We start from the raw sequence: 21,548 nt of genomic DNA, 5'->3' as shown, positions 1-21,548 counted from the left end.
ACAATGTTTTGTTAGTTTCAGATGTACAGCAAAGTGATCCAGTTATACAAATATGTATCTATTCATTTTCAAATTCTTTCCCCATTTAGGTTATTACAGGATATTGAGCGGAGTTCCCTGTGCTCTGCAGTAGGTCCTTTTTGGTTATCTGTTTTAAATACAGCAGTGTGTATGTCTGTATAGCAATGTATATGTATACATAGCTTATTTGTGATCAGAGCTACAAATGATGAAACGAAAAGTGAAAGTGAAAGTCACTCAGTCGTATCCAACTGTTTGCAGCCCCATGGACTGTATAATCCTTGGAATTCTCCAGGCCAGAATACTGAAGTGGGTAGCCTTTCCCTTCTCCAGGGGATCTTCCTAAGCCAGGGATCGAACTGGGATCTCCTGTGTTGCAGACAGATTCTTTACCAACTGAGCTATCAGGGAAGCCTGCACAAATGATGAAAAAAATACCAAATTGGACCTTAATATTCAGTTCTTTTTAGAAAGATACTACACAGTATCAGTTCAGGTTGTTGAAACATCACTATTTTTTTTTAATGTTTTATTTTGTATTGGAGTATGCTCAAAATTCTCCAAGCTAGGCTTCAGCAATACGTGAACCGTGACCTTCCAGATGTTCAAGCTGGTTTGAGAAAAGGCAGAGGAACCAGAGATCAAATTGCCAACATACACTGAGTCATCAAAAAAGCAAGAGAGTTCCAGAAAAACATATATTTCTGCTTTATTGACTATGCCAAAGCCTTTGACTGTGTGGATCACAATAAACTGGAAAATTCTGAAAGAGATGGGAATACCAGACCACCTGACCTGCCTCTTGAGAAACCTATATGCAGGCCAGGAAGCAACAGTTAGAACTGGACATGGAACAACAGACTGGTTCCAAATAGGAAAAGGAGTATGTCAAGGCTGTATATTGTCACCCTGCTTATTTAACTTCTATGCAGAGTACATCACGAGAAACACTGGGCTGGAAGAAGCACAACCTGGAATCAAGATTGCCGGGAGAAATATCAATAACCTCAGATATGCAGATGACACCACCCCTATGGCAGAAAGTGAAGAGGAACTAAAAAGCCTCTTGATGAAAGTGAAAGAGGAGAGTGAAAAAGTTGGCTTAAAGCTCAACATTCAGAAAACGAAAATCATGGCATCTGGTCCTATCACTTCATGGCAAATAGATGGGGAAACAGTGGAAACAGTGTCAGACTTTGTATTTTGGGCCTCCAAAATCACTGCAGATGGTGATTGTACCCATGAAATTAAAAGATGCTTACTCTTTGGAAGAAAAGTTATGACCAACCTATATAGCATATTCAAAAGCAGAGAAATTACTTTGCCAACAAAGGTCTGTCTAGTCAAGGCTATGGTTTTCCCAATGGTCATGTATGGATGTGAGAGTTGGACTGTGAAGAAGGATGAGCGCCAAAGAATTGATGCTTTTGAACTGTGGTGTTAGAGAAGACTCTTGAGAGTCCCTTGGACTGCAAGGAGATCCAACCAGTCCATTCTGAAGGAGATCAGCCCTGGGATTTCTTTGGAAGGAATGATGCTGAAGCTGAAACTCCAATACTTTGGCCACCTCATGCGAAGAGTTGACTCATTGGAAAAGACTCTGATGCTGGGAGGGATTGGGAGCAGGAGGAGAAGGGGACGACAGAGGATGAGATGACTGGATGGTGTCACCAACTCGATGGACGTGAGTCTGAGTGAACTCTGGGAGTTGATGATGGACAGGGAGGCCTGGCGTGCTGTGATTCATGGGGTCGCAGAGAGTTGGACATGACTGAGCGACTGAACTGATACTCAATTAAGTGTGTTGTGATAGTTTCAGGTGAGCAGCAAAGAGACTCAACCAGACATACATATCTGCATTCTCCCCCAAAGTCCTCTCCATCCAGGCTGCCACGTAACATTAAGCAAAGTTCCGTGTGCTATGCAGTGGGTCCTTGTTGGTTAGCCATTCTAAATATCACAGTGTGCACATGTCCATCCCCAACTCCCTGACTATCCCTCACCCCCGTCCTCCCTGCCCCACCCTGGCAACCTTAAGTTCCTTCTTTAAGACTGTGTATCTCTGTTTTGTGAGCTCATTTGTTTCATTTCTTTTTAGATTCCACATATAAAGTATCTCATACTATATTTCTCCTCTGTCTGGCTTACTTCACTCAGTATGGCAATCTCTAGGTCCATCTATGTTGCTGCAAATGGCATTATTTTATTCTTTTTAATGGCTGTGTAATATTCCATTGTGTATAAAACCATCACTATTTTTTTTTTTTTAATTTGGAAAATCATCCTGGCTAATGACAAAGAGATAGCAGAGAACTTAGTTTGACTGAACAGTCGGGCGGAACACCCACAGGAGACCAGGTGGAATGTGTGTGAGGCATGTCTTCCCTCTTTGGAGGGGCTATTGTTCTGGGATCTCTGGAGCCCCGACAGCCCATGGGCACTGAGCTTCCATGGAAGAAAAGTTACATCCTTATTTTGACCGAGTTCTAATAAATTTTGTTTTTATTGTGAATGAAGTGTTCAGAAGACAATATTATTAGCGGTATTTGTTACCATTAGAAATCACAGCTCTTTCCATATTGTATTATAATTGTGGCAGATATCTGAAAACATCATGTGTTCATCATTGATTTGGATCACTAGGTTGTGTCCGACTCTTTGCGCCCCATGGACTGCAGCACGCCAGGCCTCCCTGTCCTTCACCAACTCCCAGAGCTTACTCAAACCCAAGTCTATTGAGTTGGTGATGCCATCCAACTGTCTCATCCTGTGTTGTCCCCTTTTTCCTCCTGCCCTCAATCTCTGCCAGCATCAGGGTGTTTTTCCAATGAGTCGGCTCTTTGTGTCAGGTGACCAAAGTATAGTAATAGCCAGTGCTTTATTGAGCAAGTACATCCATTGCTGTATCACAAATTTTAAAACATAAATAACTGTATTTCAGTGTAATTGGTTTTCTGTTCAGTTATATGCATTGTGTCCCCATGCATTTAAAACATTATTATGAGCAGGTTTCATCAGCTTCACCACTGACCCAAGAGGTCTGTGTCGCACGAAGCTTAATAAGCCCGGCTAAGACTCTGTAGTTGTGCGTGCTGCCTCCACCTGGTGGCAGCATATTCCTTAAAGGTTGAATTGGTAACAGAAGAAACTTTTAAAATAACATATTTGGATACGGTTTTCAAACCTTTTTGACCACAGCCCACAGTAAAAATTAGGCTTTATATCCTAACTCAGTATACTCATACTTAAGTTTCACAAAACAAGACTTAACTTTACCATGTGACACACTGATAGCGTTTATCCCATTTCTGTTTCCTTAAAATGCTGATTGCAACTCATTAAACTGTAATTCTGGGGTAACACTGTGCTGTTTGACATCATGGGAGACCATCTTTTATCATACTTCACGATTTATTACCCAGACCAAAGTTCACTTATTCCCACACATTTTCAGGGACATAATATTTACATTTAAAGTAACTGTCAACAAATATGAGTGTATCTTTACACAGTATTTTTAAAAATGTGTAATATTGATGTGTGCAGTGGAATGAACTGATTTTACTTGTATCACAAGACAGAACAATCCCATCATCACCACATGTCAGTCTCTGCCTAGGCAGTCAGATCAGAGCAGATCAGTCGCTCAGTCGTGTCAGACTCTTTGCGACTCCATGAATCGCAGCATGCCAGGCCTCCCTGTCCATCACCAACTCCCAGAGTTCACTGAAACTCAGCATCCACCGAGTCGGTGATGCCATCTAGCCATCTCATCCTCTGTCATCCCCTTCTTCTCCTGCCCCCAATCCCTCCCAGCATCAGAGTCTTTTCCAATGAGTCAACTCTTCGCATGAGGTGGCCAAAGTACTGGAGTTTCAGCTTTAGCATCATTCCTTCCAAAGAAATCCCAGGGCTGATCTCCTTCAGAATGGACTGGTTGGATCTCCTTGCAGTCCAAGGGACTCTCAAGAGTCTTCTCCAACACCACAGTTCAAAAGCATCAATTCTTCGGTGCTCATCCTTCTTCACAGTCCAACTCTCACATCCATACATGACCACAGGAAAAACCATAGCCTTGACTAGACGAACCTTTGTTGGCAAAGTAATGTCTCTGCTTTTGAATATGCTATCTAGGTTGGTCATAACTTTCCTTCCAAGGAGTAAGCATCTTTTAATTTCATAACTGCAGTCACCATCTGCAGTGATTTTGGAGCCCAGAAAAATAAAATATGACACTGTTTCCACTGTTTCCCTATCTATTTCCCATGAAGTGATGGGACCGGATGCCATGATCTTCTTTTTCTGAATGTTGAGCTTTAAGCCAACTTTTTCACTCTCCACTTTCACTTTCATCAAGAGGCTTTTGAGTTCCTCTTCACTTTCTGCCATAAGGGTGGTGTCATCTGCATATCTGAGGTTATTGATATTTCTCCCGGCAACCTTGATTCCAGCTTGTGTTTCTTCCAGTCCAGCGTTTCTCATGATGTACTCTGCATATAAGTTAAATAAGCAGGGTGACAATATACAGCCTTGACGAACTTCTTTTCCTATTTGGAACCAGTCTGCGTACAAATTTCTCAAGAGGCAGATCAGGTGGTCTGGTATTCCCATCTCTTTCAGAATTTTCCACAGTTTATTGTGATCCACACAGTCAAAGGCTTTGACATAGTCAATAAAGCAGAAATAGATGTTTTTCTGGAACTCTCTTGCTTTTTCCAAGATCCAGTGTATGTTGGCAATTTGATCTCTGGTTCCTCTGCCTTTTCTAAAACCAGCTGGAACATCAGGAAGTTCCCGGTTCACATATTGCTGAAGCCTGGCTTGGAGAATTTTGAGTATTACTTTACTAGCGTGTGAGATGAGGGCAATTGTGTGGTAGTTTGAGCATTCTTTGGCATTGCCTTTCTTTGGGATTGGAATTAAAACTGACCTTTTCCAGTCCTGTGGCCACTGCTGAGTTTTCCAAATTTACTGGCATATTGAGTGCAGCACTTTCACAGCATCATCTTTCAGGATTTGGAATAGCTCAACTGGAATTCCATCACCTCCACTAGCTTTGTTCGTAGTGATGCTTTCTAAGGCCCACTTGACTTCACATTCCAGGATGTCTGGCTCTAGGTCAGTGATCACACCATCATGATTATCTGGGTCATGAAGATCTTTTTTGTACAGTTCTTCTGTGTATTCTTGCCATCTCTTCTTAATATCTTCTGCTTCTGTTAGGTCCATACCATTTCTGTCCTTTATCGAGCTCATCTTTGCATGAAATATTCCTTTGGTATCTCTGATTTTCTTGAAGAGATCCCTAGTCTTTCCCATTCTGTTGTTTTTCCTCTATTTCTTTGCATTGATCACTGAAGAAGGCTTTCTTATTTCTCCTTGCTATTCTTTGGAACTCTGCATTCAGATGTTTATATCTTTCCTTTTCTCCTTTGCTTTTCACTTCTCTTCTTTTCACAGCTATTTGTACGGCCTCCCCAGACAGCCATTTTGCTTTTTTGCATTTCTTTTCCATGGGGATGGTCTTGATCCCTGTCTCCTGTACAATGTCACGAACCTCATTCCATAGTTCATCAGGCACTCTATCTATCAGATCTGTGCCCTTAAATCTATTTCTCACTTCCACTGTATAATCATAAGGGATTTGATTTGGGTCATACCTGAATGGTCTAGTGGTTTTCCCTACTTTCTGCAATTTAAGTCTGAATTTGGCAATAAGGAGTTCATGGTTTGAGCCACAGTCAGCTCCTGGTCTTGTTTTTGCTGACTGTATAGAGCTTCTCCATCTTTGGCTGCAAAGAATATAGGCAGTTACTGTGCTGATTATTTTGACCATGGATTTAATCTTGTTTTTCTAGAACTTTATATAAATGGAGCCATACAGTTCTCATTTTAGCCTCACTTTGCTCAGTGCAGTGTTACTGAGATCATTCCATGTTGAACAGGTCAGTGGTTTGAAATATAGTACAGTTTGTATTAATATATTCTCCTGGTGAGAGACTTCTGGGTTGTCTTCCATTCGACTCTCAAAATTAAAACTTTCATGCACGTTTGTATGCATGCCTCTGTGTGCACATGTTTCATCTCTCGCAGGTAAATACCTGAGGTAAAATTGCTGGCTCAGATGATAAATAAATGTGTTTAACTATAGGGAGCAGACAAACATTTGCCAGGGTGGTTGACCCATTTCCGTTTCCACTAGCAGTGTGTGAGTGCGGGTCGCTCCCCATCCGTAACCTTCGTGTGACGTGCGTCAGTCTTTATCCCTGCTGGCACTGCCTTAGGTATGTAGTTGTGTCACTTAGTAGTGAGTGTTAATTTGCATTTACTTGATGAATGATAATGTTGAACACTTTTCCACGTGCTTATTCACCAGTTGTTTATCTTTGTCATGGAGTGTCTGTTCAAACTTGAGTTGTTTTTTTAACATCAATTTGTAAGAGTAGTTTTTACATATTTGGGGCACCAGCCCTTTATCTCATTCATATGCATTTATGAATATTTTCTCCTAGTCTGTGACATACATATCTATTTTATTAATGATGTCATTTGATGAGCCAAAGTTTTTTAATTTTGATCAAGTCTAAGGTAGTGATTTTTTCTTTTATATTTAATACTTTCTAGGTCTTGTCTAAGAAATCTTTTCCTACCCCAAGGTTGGGAAGATAGATGGTATTTTTTTTTTAATGTTTAGGTCTGTGATTCATCTCAAATCAGTTTCTATTTATGGTGTGAGGTAGGTGTCAAGTTGCATTTTTTTTTCCCCATATTTTGTCTCGTATTCTCACTATTTGCTGAAAATATTTTTTTCACCATTGAATTATAGCACAGAATTAAAAAAACAAAAAAAACTGTTTTGCCAAAGGGCTACAAAATTGAATTTCCCTGCTGGCCATAAACCAACCAATAATACTTTTTTAAGTTAGTTTAGTTCATCCATTTATCTTGTGATTCTCAAGTTACTTTATTCATATAGTGTGAGGTTTTATGAAGCTACATCTTTTTATAGGGTCTGTAGCCATGCCACAGAGCTACTGGTTCTGTGGCTTTTTAAATTAGATTGAAATTAGGTAAAATTAAAAATTCAGCTTCTCAGTCAACAAAAGCCACATTTTAAATGCTCAGTAACACATGAGGCTATTTTCTTCCCTATTTACCAGTGCAGATAGAGATGTTTTCATTTCTTCCACAGTACTAGATAGCACTAGCCTATAGAAAAAGAAAGACTGGTTTTATATAGTTTTGAGGCATATTTTAATGAAACTTACTTAGTTTTGATACTGTCATTCAGCATCTTCCTTGCCTGTTTTCATCTGTCTGTACTTCTATTTCTATTCCAAGATGTATAGTCCCAGCCAGTGCTTTTGTTGGTCTGAAAATGCAGTTACTTCTGTCTGCTGTCTCCCGCCTGGAAGAAAGAATTTCCCTGTGTGTGTCTACCGGACTCCTTTTCTGGAGCCTACCTGGCACTGACCTTTTTAACTCTTCTCAGTGTTAACTGCTGAATTTCTGGGCTTACTCCGACAACTTATAGTGTAGAGATAGGTATTTTCTCTTTCCTGTCCTGATTAAAATTAAATTTCTCCCTGGCATTTCTATAATAAATATTGAAATTGCAAAAAGCAACAAGTTATGAGTTTTATCATACCCCATATTAACATTTCTGTCCAGCAGTGAACTTTGTTGCCATTTCATCATGAGCAACCATGTAGGAATTTGCAAGCTTTTCTCTCATTGTTCACTGGGTGTGAGCTAAGTCTTTCATTAATGTCTTTCAGTGTGGGAACTTTGCTGTCCTGGTGGATCTTCATGTATTGCCGCAAGGCTCAAGCAAAGACACTAGCTGGTTTTCTGAACAGAAGAAAGAGGTACCAGGAAACTTTTCACTATTTTTTTAAATTGAAATGTCGTTGATTTACCATGTTTCAGGTATACAACAAGTGATTCAGTTATACACACGCACACACACACGTATATTCTTTTCGGATTCTTTTCCATTATAGATTATTACTTGATATTGAATATAGTTAGTTCTCTGTGCTATACAGTAGTTGCTTAAAACTTTTCACTATTTTAAATGCACGAAGCTGCTCTTAAAAGGAACATTAGCTTTTTTTCCAGCTCTCATTTTCATTAATGGACAGTAAATCTTGAGTGCTTGAAGAAGAGTTGTCTTTGCCACAACAGACATACTCCTGCTTTTTCTGTTGTTGTTTCTTCAGAAACTGACACATCCATCTATTTCATATATTTCTTTTGCCACTCTAGTATTTAAACCAGAAATTCCCTACCTCTTTGTTTGAGGGAAAGGGTTCTTCGTATTAAAAAAAAAAAAAAAAGATGACGAAGAATAAGAAGTTAAAGTGACTTTTCCAGGTAAGTAGGGATTGTAATCCTCACTGGTCATAACGGATGGACCGAGCCCCTGGAGCAGGTGTGGGGTTGACACAGGCTGGTTTTTGTCACCTGTCTGAAATCCTCTCCTGTACCACATGATCCTTTGGCAAAAGTATGGGGATGGGTGACAGCAGCCCTCCTCTTACAGTGGCCAGTTGCAAAGCAGGTGGCCAGTCAGTAAAACAATTGATTGTATGACAGGATTGTGGTGTTGGACCTCCTCGAACCTCAGCTGCCTCCTCTGTGGATGAAGGGTTCCCCCAGACCCTGGCTGAGTCCCTCCCAGCTCTCATTTCTGAGGTCCCACCAAGTGCTGCTGTGGCAAAGGCAGAAGGTGCCTCCAGCTCTCATCACGTGCTTGGCTTCCTTCTCGAGACCCCTCCTTATTAGCGAGCAGGATAGTGAGCCTGTGGCTTTCACGTAACTTTCCAAATGTAACAACCCTTGGTATCTTCCATGATATTCGTTGGTCACAGTAGCTTTTTAGAGCTAGAAATAAATCTTATTACAAGGTGGTATATGCAGAAAAAACTAGTGATGGTGGTACTTTTTGGTACCACTTTTTTACCCCTTTACTGTGATGACTGTTTTCAGTCAGCTTTTGGAGATAACTAGAAATCTCCTAAAAGAAAATTTATAAGTAATACATTTTCAGTCAAAGGATAATATTATTAGGACTTTGTTGATCTCTGTTAATTTCCAAGGCAAACCATTCAATATCACAGTAATCCAAGTCTATGGCCCAACCAGTAACACTGAAGAAGCTGAAGTTTAATGGTTCTATGAAGCCCTAGAAGACCTTCTAGAACTAACACCCAAAAAAGATGTCCTTTTCATTATAGGGGACTGGAATGCAAAAGTACAAAGTCCAGAAACACCTGGAGTAACAGGCAGATTTGGCATTGCAATACAGAATGAAGCAGGGCAAAGGCTAATAGAGTTTTGCCAAGAGAACACACTGGTCATAGCAAACACCCTCTTCCAACAACACAAGAGAAGACTCTATACATGGACATCACCAGATGGTCAACACAGAAATCAGATTGATTATATTCTTTGCAGCCAAAGATGGGAAAGCTCTATACAGTCAGCAAAAACAAGACCGGGAGCGGACTGTAGCTCAGATCATGAACTCCTAATTGCCAAATTAAATTGAAGAAAGTAGGGAAAACCACTAGACCATTCAGGTATGACCTAAATCAAATCCCTTATGACTATACACTGGAAATGAAAAATAGATTTAAGGGACCAGATCTGATAGACAGAGTGCCTGATGAACTATGGACAGAGGTTCATGACATTGTACAGGAGATAGGGATCAAGATCATCCCCATGGAAAAGAAATGCAAAAAAGCAAAATGGCTCTCTAAGGAGACCTTACAAATAGCTGTGAAAAGGAGAGAAGCAAAAAGCAAAGGAGAAAAGGAAAGATATACCCATTTGAATGCAGAGTTCCAAAGAATAGCAAGGAGAAATAAGAAAGCCTTCCTCAGCAGTCAATGCAAAGAAATAGAGGAAAACAATAGAATGGGGAAGACTAGAGATCTCTTCAAGAAATTAGAGATACCAAGGGAACATTTCATGCAAAGATGGGCTCAATAAAGGACAGAAATGGTATGGACTTAACAGAAGCGGAAGATATTCAGAAGAGGTGGCAAGAATACACAGAAGAACTGTACAAAAAAGATCTTCATGACCCAGATAATCACGAAGGTGTGATCACTCACACTCACCTAGAGCCATATGTCCTGGAATGTGAAGTCAGGTGGTCTTTAGGATGCATCACTACAAACAAAGTCAGTGGAAGTGATGGAATTCCAGTTGAGCTATTTCAAATCCTAAAAGATGATGCTTTGAAAGTGCTGTACTCTATGTCAGCAAATTTGGAAAACTCAGCAGTGGCCACAGGACTGGAAAAGGTCAGTTTTCATCCCAATCCCAAGAAAGGTAATGCCAAAGAATGCTCAAACTACCACACAACTGGACTCATCTCACACGCTCGTAAAGTAATAATCAAAATTCTCCAAGCCAGGCTTCAGCAATATGTGAACCGGGAACTTCCAGATATCAAGCTGGTTTTAGAAAAGGCAGAGGAACCAGAGATCAAATTGCCAACATCCACTGGATCATGGAAAAAGCAAGGGAGTTCCAGAAAAACATCTATTTCTGCTTTATTGACTGCCAAAGCCTTTGACTGTGTGGATCACAATAAACTGTGGAAAAGTCTGAAAGAGATGGGAATACCAGACCACCTGACTTGCCTCTTGAGAAATCTGTATGCAGGTCAGGAAGCAACAGTTAGAACTGGACACAGAACAACAGACTGGTTCAAAATAGGAAAAGGAGTACAGCAAGGCTGTATATTGTCACCCTGCTTATTTAACTTATATGCAGAGGACATCATGAGAAACACTGAGCTGGAGGAAGTACAAGCTGGAATCAAGATTGCCGGGAGAAATATCAATAACCTCAGATATGCAGATGATACCACCCTTATGGCAGAAAGTGAAGAAGAACTAAAGAGCCTCTTGATGAAGGTGAAAGAGGAGAATGAAAAAGTTGGCTTAAAGCTCAACATTCAGAAAACAAGATCATAGCATCCGGTCCCATCACTTCATGGGAAATAGATGGGGAAACAGTGGCTGACTTTATTTTTCTGGGCTCCATAATCACTGCAGGTGGTGATTGCAGCCATGAAATTAAAAGACGCTTACTCCTTGGAAGGAAAGTTATGAACATCCTAGATAGCATATTAAAGAGCAGAGACATTACTTTGCCCACAAAGATCCGACTAGTCAAGGCTATGGTTTTTCCAGTAGTCATCTATGAATGTGAGAGTTGGACTATATAGAAAGCTGAGCACCGAAGAATTGATGCTTTTAAACTGTGGTGTTGGAGAACACTCTTGAGAGTCCCTTGGACTGCAGGGAGATCCAACCAGTCCATCCTAAAGGAGATCAGTCCTGGGTGCTCATTGGAAGGACTGATGTTGAAGGTGAAACTCCAATACTTTGGGCACCCGATGTGAAGAGCTGACTCATTTGAAAAGACCATGATGCTGGGAAAGATTGAGGGCAGGAGGAGAAGGGGACGACAGAGGATGGGATGGTTGGACGGCATCACGAACTCAATGGACATGGGTTTGGGTGTACTCCGGGAGTTGGTGACGGACAGGGAGGCCTGGTGTGCCGCAGTTCATGGGGTCGCAAAGAGTTGGACATGACTGAGCGACTGAACTGTTGTCCTAACTTTGCTAAGGATACCCAGCGACCTCAAACTGGGAGCAGAAAGGCATAGGGTTCTGTGTAATGGCATTTATCATGCTAGTGGCATGAGATGTTGACATTATCATTCAGGTAAATAGCCCTGGACTGTGCTCTGCAAGACTTTGTGTTTGATAGGCCATTGCCTGCTCCTCCAGTCCACCTTCATGTCATTCCAACCTTTGGCTTCTCAACATATGTCTCCGTGATTCAAAACATTTAATTCATACCCCCAAAGTGACCAATATGCACCCAAGGGGACCTCACCCAAGAAGTTTGACTTACATTAGCAGCATCCTCGGAGAAGGCAATGGCACCCCACTCCAGTACTCTTGCCTGGAAAATCCCATGGACGGAGGAGCCTGGTAGGCTACAGTCCATGGGGTTGCTAAGACTCGAACACGACTAAGCGACTTCACTTTCACTTTTCACTTTCATGCAACAGAGAAGGAAATGGCAACCCACTCCAGTGTTCTTGCCTGGAGAATCCCAGGGACGGGGGAGCTGATGGGCTGCCATCTATGGGGTCGCACAGAGTCAGACACGACTGAAGTGACTTAGCAGCAACAGCAGCAGCATCCTAGAATCCACCATTCCAGGCCCAGATTTTCCTCCATTCTCTCCCAACTCTGCTGCCTCGGCTTTAGACCTTTTGTGTTGATATGCTGTCATTTTTGCCAAGAGTCAGTTGATTTGGAAGGCTTTACAATAAATCTGTGAGTACGTGACTCACTTCCCAGCCAAAGCGTGAAGCCAGAATTTTCCAGGGTGCCACACGCAGCTGCACTGCCCTGCCTGTGCTGCTGTTGGGGCCACAGGGCGCGCCTTAGCGACGGGACTCAGGGCGCGATGGGGCCTGCAGGGCTCCGCTGTGGGCCGTAAGCGGGCTCTCCACTCAAAGCCAAGGATACGCTCTGTGGCTTCTACCTCACGCTGTTTCTTCAAAATATGTTCACTGACATTAAAATGGATCTGGGATAATGTGTGTGTGTTTAAGAGAGAAGAGAAGAGCTAGTCGAGGATATGACTTTAGCCTATGTTTAGTGTGCCAGGACTTTTATGTTTTTTATATCATTAGATCATCTCAAGATTGGGATATCATGAGCAATCAGTTTGATTGCATTTTAACAGCCACTTTGAGTAATGAAAGTCTTAAGAATATCCTGTTCCTTTTCAGAAAAGGAACTCATCACATGTATTAAACACGTGTTTATTTTGAGTCCAGCCTGAGTAGTCTTTGTACCCAAGCAGTTGAACTTAGGCTGTTCCCCTTGTAAACCTAGGAAGCATAAATGAACCCCTGGTAGCCTGTACATGTTGGGTACAACTCTTTCTTGCTCATTGATTGGTCTTCCTGCTGCCCCTCGAGTTTAGATGGGACTTTGTCTTTCCTTGTCTTGCCCTGGTTCTGAAGAGAACAGTGCTTCGCCAAGTGTGCTGTGGTCAGTTACTAGGGGACCTCGACATAGCACGCAGGATCCACCTTCCATTTGTCAAACCTGCTCATGGAAGGAAAGCCCCATAACTACAGGGAGAGAGTTTGTGTATATGGGCCTTGGCTTTATTTTTGTCCTCCTATTTTTAGTTCTGGCCTTATAGGGCATTTATGGCCAAATTTTAACAATCCTTGTTTCCATGTATGTCTTTCACATATTTTCTAGCTCAGTCATCGTTGAACCCTGCATGTGAAGCAAAATTCTTTAATTGTTAAAACAACAGTATGAGCAAGGCTGCCTTTCTGTTGCACGAACAATGCCAAAACCTTCAACTGTAAATGAATACCTCTGTATTCCACAAGGCACCGCATCTTTGGGCTGCAAAATGAGATCAGGAAGGAGGAGACCAGAGTTTGTATTTTATCGAGAAACTCATGTTTGTAAATTAAGTCAGGTGTTTTCTATACTCTTTGAGGAGTATGTGTATTTGCAACAAAAGAAAAGCTTGGCTCTCGTTGCCCTTCAAAGCAGCTTACAGCTCTGTCCTTGTTTTAATTTATGAAGATTCTAAGAGATCAACCTGAGATGGCATCGCGAGAAACCAGTGAAACAGGTTTGAGGTGACCTGGAAACTCTGAACCTTCTGCAGAGTCCTTGGGAACTGAACCAGAATTATCCGTCCTTACACACCAGTTTTTAATCTGGGTTAAGAAATTTAGATTTGGGAGCAATTTTATTTTCCCTTTCCCTACATCAGATTACATTTTTCTGATAGTATAGCTAACGTGAGCAGTGTCATCCCATTGTACAGTTAGGCTTTAAGTTTTATTTTTCTTTTTTATAAATAACACTGATATGTTAAAAACAGTAGCTCCAGAAATTTGGGATGTTGACATTCAATTAAAACCATGTTTTTCTGTTGCCTAATGAATATTAATTTACTTTTGAGCAATATAAGAAGTTAAATTATTTTTTACTGTGAATAGGTGAATAGAGAGCAGTTTTCACAGAAGCTTATACGATGTCATCAACAAGCCTATGGAAGAAAATCAGACTCTTGATTTCCAGTTCTCTGTTCAACTTACCATGAGTGCTGTCGCTTTTCAGTAGATTTGTAAACCCCAGAAACTAATGAATTATAGTGGTTAGATATTAAAGTTTTTTGAACCAAGTTTTAAAAGTAGGAAATTTCTGTGTAAAAATCACTGTCTCTAGTTCCTCTTAAATCAGAAAATCTGGTGGCACTGTGCAGTGGGTCCCAGCGTGAAGTCTCAGGGCACTGCCCCTCCTGAGTGGCTGGGGCTCCCTCTGACTTGCCCTGACTCTTTGGCTCCTCCCAGTCTGCAGTCCCTGCCCAGAAGGCCCATCTCTGGGGCTCCCGGTTGTAGCCAGAGTTGGCTCTGTTCTGTCTTCTACTTGTCATAGTCCCATTGGTTGATATTTACATGAAAACAGCCTTTCCCTCTGATTTTCTCACCTCCTTGCCCTGATTTTTACATTGGTGTTTTTAATCTTCCTTTTAGAAATATGAAACTGAGGCAGAGAGAAATGAAGAGAGGCAAAATATATTTCTTAGATCACAGAGTAAGCCAGCATCATGGTTTCAAGCAAAGCTTAGTGGCAGATTTAAATCTGCAGCATTACCCATGAACACATGTAAATGCCTTTATTCATAGCTAAACTAAAAAGCAAACAAAATGAAATGTTCAATTTTGGCTTTTTCATATGCATGATACTGACTTTTTTTGCACTGTGTTAAATTAGAAAGTTATGTGTAATTTTTTTTTATTTACTTTAGGAAGTCTGTTTACTGTTAAAAGAAACCATTGATTCAAGAGTGAAGGAGTACTTACAAGTTCGTAAACAGCACAGGCCATCAGATACAGAATTCACAAGATCCAATCCCTTGTCCTTAAAAGGTAGGCATGAACTACTTTGATTTCGGATAAAATTTCTGCTTTGTAGAGATGGCAATTATGTTTGACTCTGACTGTCAGAGTCAGAGTTGTGTTGTTGTGTAGTGATACATTTTAAAAATATAGCCTAATGAATATGCTTTGTTTGGGTAAAGAAAATTAATCAAAAAGCCCTAAAGGGCTTTTAATGGTAGGCAAAATATATAAAAATAGAAAATACAACATTCCTAAGGAAACTATAAATTCTTTAAAGGATTTTTTTTTGAGAAGTAGTCTTGCAAATAGATTTGCAATAATACTTGATTTGGGGCTCTATGCTTTTCTAAATGCTTTCATATATGTCACTATCTCAGAGGTTCTCAGCTGGGGGTGGTTCTGCCCCAGGGGACATTTGGTAGTGCCTTTGACAGTCTGGGTTGTCATAACTGGGGTGGGAGCCATGGTAGAGAGCTGTTGGCCCCTGGTGAGTAGGGGCCAGGAATGCCACTAAACATCCTACAGTGCACAGGGCAGCCCCCCTCCCGCCAACCAGGCAGTGTCCCCCAGATGTCCAGGGCACTGAAGTTGGAACATCCCAACCTCTTACCCTCACACCCTGTTACCCTGAGAATGGTAATATCTTTGAGTTATGGGTGAAGAAGCAGAGGATTGTGAGATTAAGGGGGTTGCTTGAATAAAATGTCATCTTCTTGAGGACCAAGATCATCTCCTGTATCTGGCATCTTCCCCTCCCTTCTCCCCACTCCTGACACTTAGGCTATGCCTGATGCAGAGATTTGGGGATATGAATGAAGGACTTCCCTGGTGGCTCAGACGGTGAAGCGTCTGCCTACAGTGCGGGAGACCCAGGTTCAGTCCCTGGGTTGGGAAGATCTCCTGGAGAAGGAAATGGCAACCCACTCCAGTATTCTTGCCTGGGAAATCCCATGGACGGAGGAGCCTGGCAGGCTACAGTCCATGGGGTCGCAAAAAGTTGGACAGACTGAGCGACTTCACTTTCTTTCACCTTTTCACTTTCAATGGAGGAGGGCTTGGGTGACAAGTGGCAGAGCCTGACCCCTCAGCCCAGTGTTCTCTTCACTCTGTCATCGCTGTGTTTTCTAAACTTTTTAAGTTAGCGTTTCATGGCACTCTGTTGCACAAATACAGTCAACCCCTGTTAATCCTCAGAGGTCAGTACTGCATTGCTGTGAACAAGATTATGCTAATACAATAGTTCTTTAGGGAAACAACGGTTAACGTCCTCCCCTTTAAAGGCAGACTCAGTCTGCACCATGTACTTGGGCACAACTGGTAAGGAGGCAGAAGGTTTTCTTAACAGAAAGCCTCAAACAAACAGAATTTTCAATCCAAACAATACTGTATTAGATGACACTTTGTGGCATTTTGCTTAGGAATAGTTGAAGTCTTGAGAAAAGCTGTAGCAGACGTGGTGAGTGGCCCTTTGTAACTGAGACAGAAGGAAAAGGAGCAGAGAGAGTTCTGAGACCCCAGCTCCACTGTGGTCATGGCTTGCTCAGCACTGATTCTCAGGTGGCCCCTGCCCTGGTCTCCTCTCCTCAGTTCAGTTCAGTTGCTCAGTCATGTCCAACTCTTTGCAACCCCATGAATCACAGCATGCCAGGCCTCCCTGTCCATCACCATCTCCCGGAGTTCACCCAGACTTAACGTCCATCGAGTCAGTGATGCCATCCAGCCATCTCATCCTCTGTCGTCCCCTTCTCTTCCTGCCCCCAATCCCTCCCAGCATCAGAGTCTTTTCCAATGAGTCAACTCTTCGCATGAGGTGGCCAAAGTACTGGAGTTTCAGCTTTAGCATCATTCCTTCCAAAGAACACCCAGGGCTGATCTCCTTTAGAATGGACTGGTTGGATCTCCTGGCAGTCCAAGGGACTCTCAAGAGTCTTCTCCAACACCACAGTTCAAAAGCATCAATTCTTCAGCACTCAGCTTTCTTCACAGTCCAACTGTCACATCCATACATGACCACAGGAAAAACCATAGCCTTGACTAGACAGACCTTTGTTGGCAAAGTAATGTCTCTGCTTTTGAATATGCTATCTAGGTTGGTCATAACTTTTCTTCCAAGGAGTAAGTGTCTTTTTATTTCATGGCTGCAGTCACCATCTGCAGTGATTTTGGAGCCCCCCAAAATAAAGTCTGACACTGTTTCCACTGTTTCCCCATCTATTTCCCATGAAGTGATGGGACCAGATGCCATGATCTTCGTTTTCTGAATGTTGAGCTTTAGCCAACTTTTTCACTCTCCACTTTCACTTTCATCAAGAGGCTTTTGAGTTCCTCTTCACTCTCTGCCGTAGGGGTGGTGTCATCTGCATATCTGAGGTTATTGATATTTCTCCCAGCAATCTTGATTCCAGCTTGTGCTTCCAGCCCAGTGTTTCTCAAGATGTACTCTGCATGTAAGTTAAATAAGAAGGGTGACAATATACAGCCTTGACATACTCCTCTCCTCAGGGCAGCGCTAACTGCTCACTCTCCCAGCCTCTCTCCCAGGTAGGGAACTCACGGTGTTCTAACCTCAGGATGAAACTCAGAGCCTTTCTTGGACTCATGTAGGCAAGAAGTTTGCTTTAAAACAGAAAAGTAATCTTACTCTACACACAACTTTGTAATTTGTTTTTCCCACCTAACATAATGTAAACGTCCTTGATTCATTTTTGGCTGGGCTGAGCCCCGGGTGTTGCGTGGGCTTTTCTCTGGTGGCCAGTGGGCTTCCCTCTGGAGCACTGCACAGGCCTCACTGCGGAGGCTCTCCTGCTGTGGAGCCTGGGTTCCGGGCACGTGGGTTCAGTAGCTGCGGTCCCCAGGCTCCAGCACACACACAGGCTCAGTAGTTGTGGCGTACTGGGCATGGTTCCCCAGTGACACATGGGATCCTCCTGGACCAGGGGTTGAACCTGTGTCTCTTGCATTGGTGGGCGGATGCTTTACCACTGAGCCACCAGGGAAGCCCCTATAGAAGTCCTTTAAAACATATGTGTCACCATTTTTTAAATTTAATAGATAAGATGTGGTGTCACATTCTGGTTTTGGTTTGCATTTCTTTAATAATTAGTGATACTGACCATCTTTACATGTGTTTATTAACTATTTGTGTATCTTTGGAGAATTGTCTGTTGGCCCATTATTTAATTAGGTTGTAGGAGTTCTTTATATGTTCTGGATATTAATCTCTTATCAGATATGATTTGCAAATATTTTCTCCCATTCTGAGAGAAATGGACGAAACAAAGCCTTTTCATCATCTTTATAATGTCCTTTGACACAAAAGCATTTTTAATTTTAATGTAACCAGTTGATGTCACATCCATGAAATCATTTCTAGATTCAATGTCATGGAGATTTTCCCTGTTTTTTTCTTCTAAGAGTTTTATGGACTGCTCTTAAATTAGGCCTTTGATTCATTTTGAGTTAACCTTTTATATGGTTTAAGTTCAGGGTCTCACTTCGTTCTTTTACTATCCAGTTTTCCCAGTGCCATTTGTTGAAAAGCCTGCCCTTTGCCCCACTGGGTAGCCTCTGCATCATTATTGACAGTCATTTGACCACAGTTGTAAGAGTTTATTTCCGGGCTCTCTCTTCTGTTCCATTGGTGTGTATGTCTGTCTTTATGCCAGTACCACACTGCTTTGATGACCATAGCTTTGTAGTAAGTTTTGAAATTAAAAAATGTGACTCTTCCAACTTTGTTACCATTTTTCAAGGTTTATTTTGGCCACTTGAGGTCCACATTACTGTTTTTAATAACTACATAGAAGTCTATCAAGTGTCTGCCATCTGATTTATCATTGGGACATTTAGGTTGAATCTCGTACTTTCACTGTTGTAAACAGTGGTACAGTGGACATCCTGATGATCTAGATGTTTGCACACTTCAGTTTCTTTATAACATTTCTGTCTGTCTGTTTATTTGACTGTGTCAGGGCTCAGCTGCAGCGTGAAGGGTCGCCGTTGCATCACGTGCAGTTTTCCCTCATGCACAGACTCTTTAGCTGTGGTGTGTGGGCTCAGTAGTTGGACTCAGTTGCTCCTTGGCATGTGGGATCTTAGTTCCCCAACCAGGGCTCGAGCCCACGTCCCCTGCATCACCAGGGAAATCCTAATATTTCTGTTTCATGTTCATACTTTTATTGGTTTGTAAGAGCTCATTAATTAAGGATATTCATACTTTGTGTGATATATATATTGCAAGTAATTTGCCTCTAGCTTGGTTTATTTAACACACAACTACAAACGCGAAGCCTCTTTTTGCCTTCGGGAGCCTCTGAGGTGCACTTGTGGGATGAATGCCAGGCTTCCCTGTCGGGGATTAGTCGTGTGGTTGATGGCTGGATGGAGGCAGGGGCTGCTGATGCAACAGTGTGTTGCTCACTCTTGGGTGGAAAGGCTGTGCGAAGTATCCCTCTTGGAAAGTCACCTCAGCGTGACAGCCCATCTTCTTTCTGCTTCTGGGGACAGATGGCCTCCGAGCACACCTTCTGCAGCCCACACCCTATCTGGCCCCCTTTCTGCTGCCTCTGGCCAGTCCTCGGCCCCACCTCGCTGGACACTGGATGCTGCCAGCAGCCCCCTAACTGGTGCCCCTGCATCTGCTCTGGCTGGTGCGCCCCCTGCAGTCAGCACCCGAGTTAGGGTAAGGCCTTCACGTCACAGCCTCATCTTGTGTACAAAGCCCTTCAGGCTTTCCCCTGGGCTCCAGGGTGAAGGCTGGTACTCTGAGGTGACCGCCTCTGCAGCCTCATCTTGTGCTGCCCATTCTTTCTTTCATGCTGCAGCACAGCGACCTCGATCCCTCTCTGGCACTCACCCAGGGGCCTGTGCTGGCATGGGCCGTCCCCGTCTCCTTCCGCTCTCCACTCCAAGTCCTCCCGTAGGGAAGCGTATCCTTGTCCACAGTCCCCAGGTTCCAGGCCCGCCAGCACCCTGTGCTTTGGTTCACACCATTTGATTCATGTTCATCTCTGCAAATGGGTAAGTCGCCTGAAAACAGGTTCTGCCTCTTTTATGATCCATAGCACATTTTCCAGTTCTTAAGAACTGTTTGTCCAGGTGATGAGTTACATGCATGAATGTAGCTCTCCTCTTCTCAGGAAGGCCAAGCCTGCTGCAACTCACCTCTCCTGCCCTGTCTCCTCCCATGGCTTCCCTTTTCTATTTCCTGCAAACCTGCATTTTTGACACCTCTGTGCCTTTATACTTTCGGGTTTCTCTTTTGTCTGGAAAGCTCCTGTTATTCAGTTTTTAAGACCTAGCTCAAATACTTCTTCTCCAAAGTCTCCCTCAGTTTGCTGTCTTCCTTGGTCACAGCACTTTATAACATTGGCCACTGTATTATGACTGTAATGTAATCATTTACCTGTGATTTCATTTCTCCCTCTCTTTGGTGGTAAAGATTGAGGGATTGTCACCCCATGGCTGCTTCTTTTTTTTTTTTTTCCCTTCAAATTTCCATGCTGCTTAACTCGAGAGCAGAAACAGACAACTCTGCTTCACCTCATTGCAAACTGTTCATTTCTAAAGGTCAGAGCGCTGTCCACCCATCTCCCCAAGGCTGCCTTCCACAGGGGGCCAAGGCTCATCATCTCCTGAGCCAGGTACGCCTGCCAGGATGAAGTGGGCACACACGGTGATGCGCCCATCCAGACTGTTTGTTATCAGCATCACTTGGCTTCTCCCTAGTCTTTAAATGACTTTTTCCAAAAGCACTTTCAAAGCCCCAAGCCGTAAGGAAAGCCTTGCCTGTTTCCTCCTCAGTGTTCCGTTCGGTGTCTCGTGTGCCCTGAAAACAGAGTTGTTCTTACCATCTTGGTGGCTTGGGTGAAAGTTGTGTGGTTTTCGCTTTTGTGTAAATTGGCTGTCTTCTCTCATGTGCACGAGTTTCTTACCTTTCTTATTTCCAGATCTGAGTAATGATATTGTGCTTCATCCTGGGGTAGACACTGATGCTGGGTGAACTGAAGTCAGTAGGCTGGTAACTTTGCTGATTACTCTAAAAAAATTAATATGTTTCATGCTCTGAGTTTCATGCTCTAAGTTATCCTTATTAAAACTAACATAAATTACTTTGAGGCCATTTCCTTAATCATAAAATACTGAGGAATACGGAGACTGCTGACAAAAACTCAGTCAGCAAACAGCATAGCGTAGACATTTGCCAACAGCGCCATCCTTCTTAAGTCACCTGGAATAATTTCAATTGATTTAGTAAAATTAACGTTGGAAGAAAGTTTTTTTTTAAGACTTAACTGTCAATTTCTGTCAACTCTACCTCATTAATATTTTTCCTCTTGGCCTTGCCAATATTGGGTGTTACCAGTATTTTTTAATTTTTGCCAGTCTGACAGGCCAAAAATAAAATTAAAAAAAAAAATGTCTTGTCCTTTGATTTTTATCTTTCTTTTTTTATGTGTTCGTTGACTGAGCTGTGTGTTTGCAGCCAATGCTTACCTTTGTACTGGGGCATTCTTCTTTTTCAAGTTTTTCACTTTTTC

The 21,548-nt window shown here is 42.4% G+C and overlaps 1 protein-coding gene across 3 annotated transcripts in view; it reads left to right on the top strand.

Annotated features, from left to right (window-relative positions):
• Positions 1-21,548, top strand: part of LOC102389404 (SLX4 interacting protein) — a 91,466-nt gene that overhangs the window by 1,094 nt on the left and 68,824 nt on the right. The window contains exons 2-3 of one of the 3 annotated variants that reach the window (XM_044928300.2): positions 7,800-7,889; positions 14,916-15,036. In XM_044928300.2, the coding sequence (XP_044784235.1) occupies positions 7,800-7,889; positions 14,916-15,036 (211 nt within the window). Of the gene's footprint in view, positions 1-5,716; positions 6,306-7,799; positions 7,890-14,915; positions 15,037-21,548 lie in introns of those variants that run through there. The other 2 variants (XM_045162731.1, XM_045162730.1) reach the window with 2 other exon arrangements.

The sequence above is a fragment of the Bubalus bubalis genome, chromosome 14 (genome assembly GCF_019923935.1).
Source record: "Bubalus bubalis isolate 160015118507 breed Murrah chromosome 14, NDDB_SH_1, whole genome shotgun sequence".
Lineage (NCBI taxonomy): Eukaryota > Metazoa > Chordata > Mammalia > Artiodactyla > Bovidae > Bubalus > Bubalus bubalis.
Note: the sequence above shows the minus strand (reverse complement) of the source record. Positions and strands in the feature narration are given on the sequence as shown.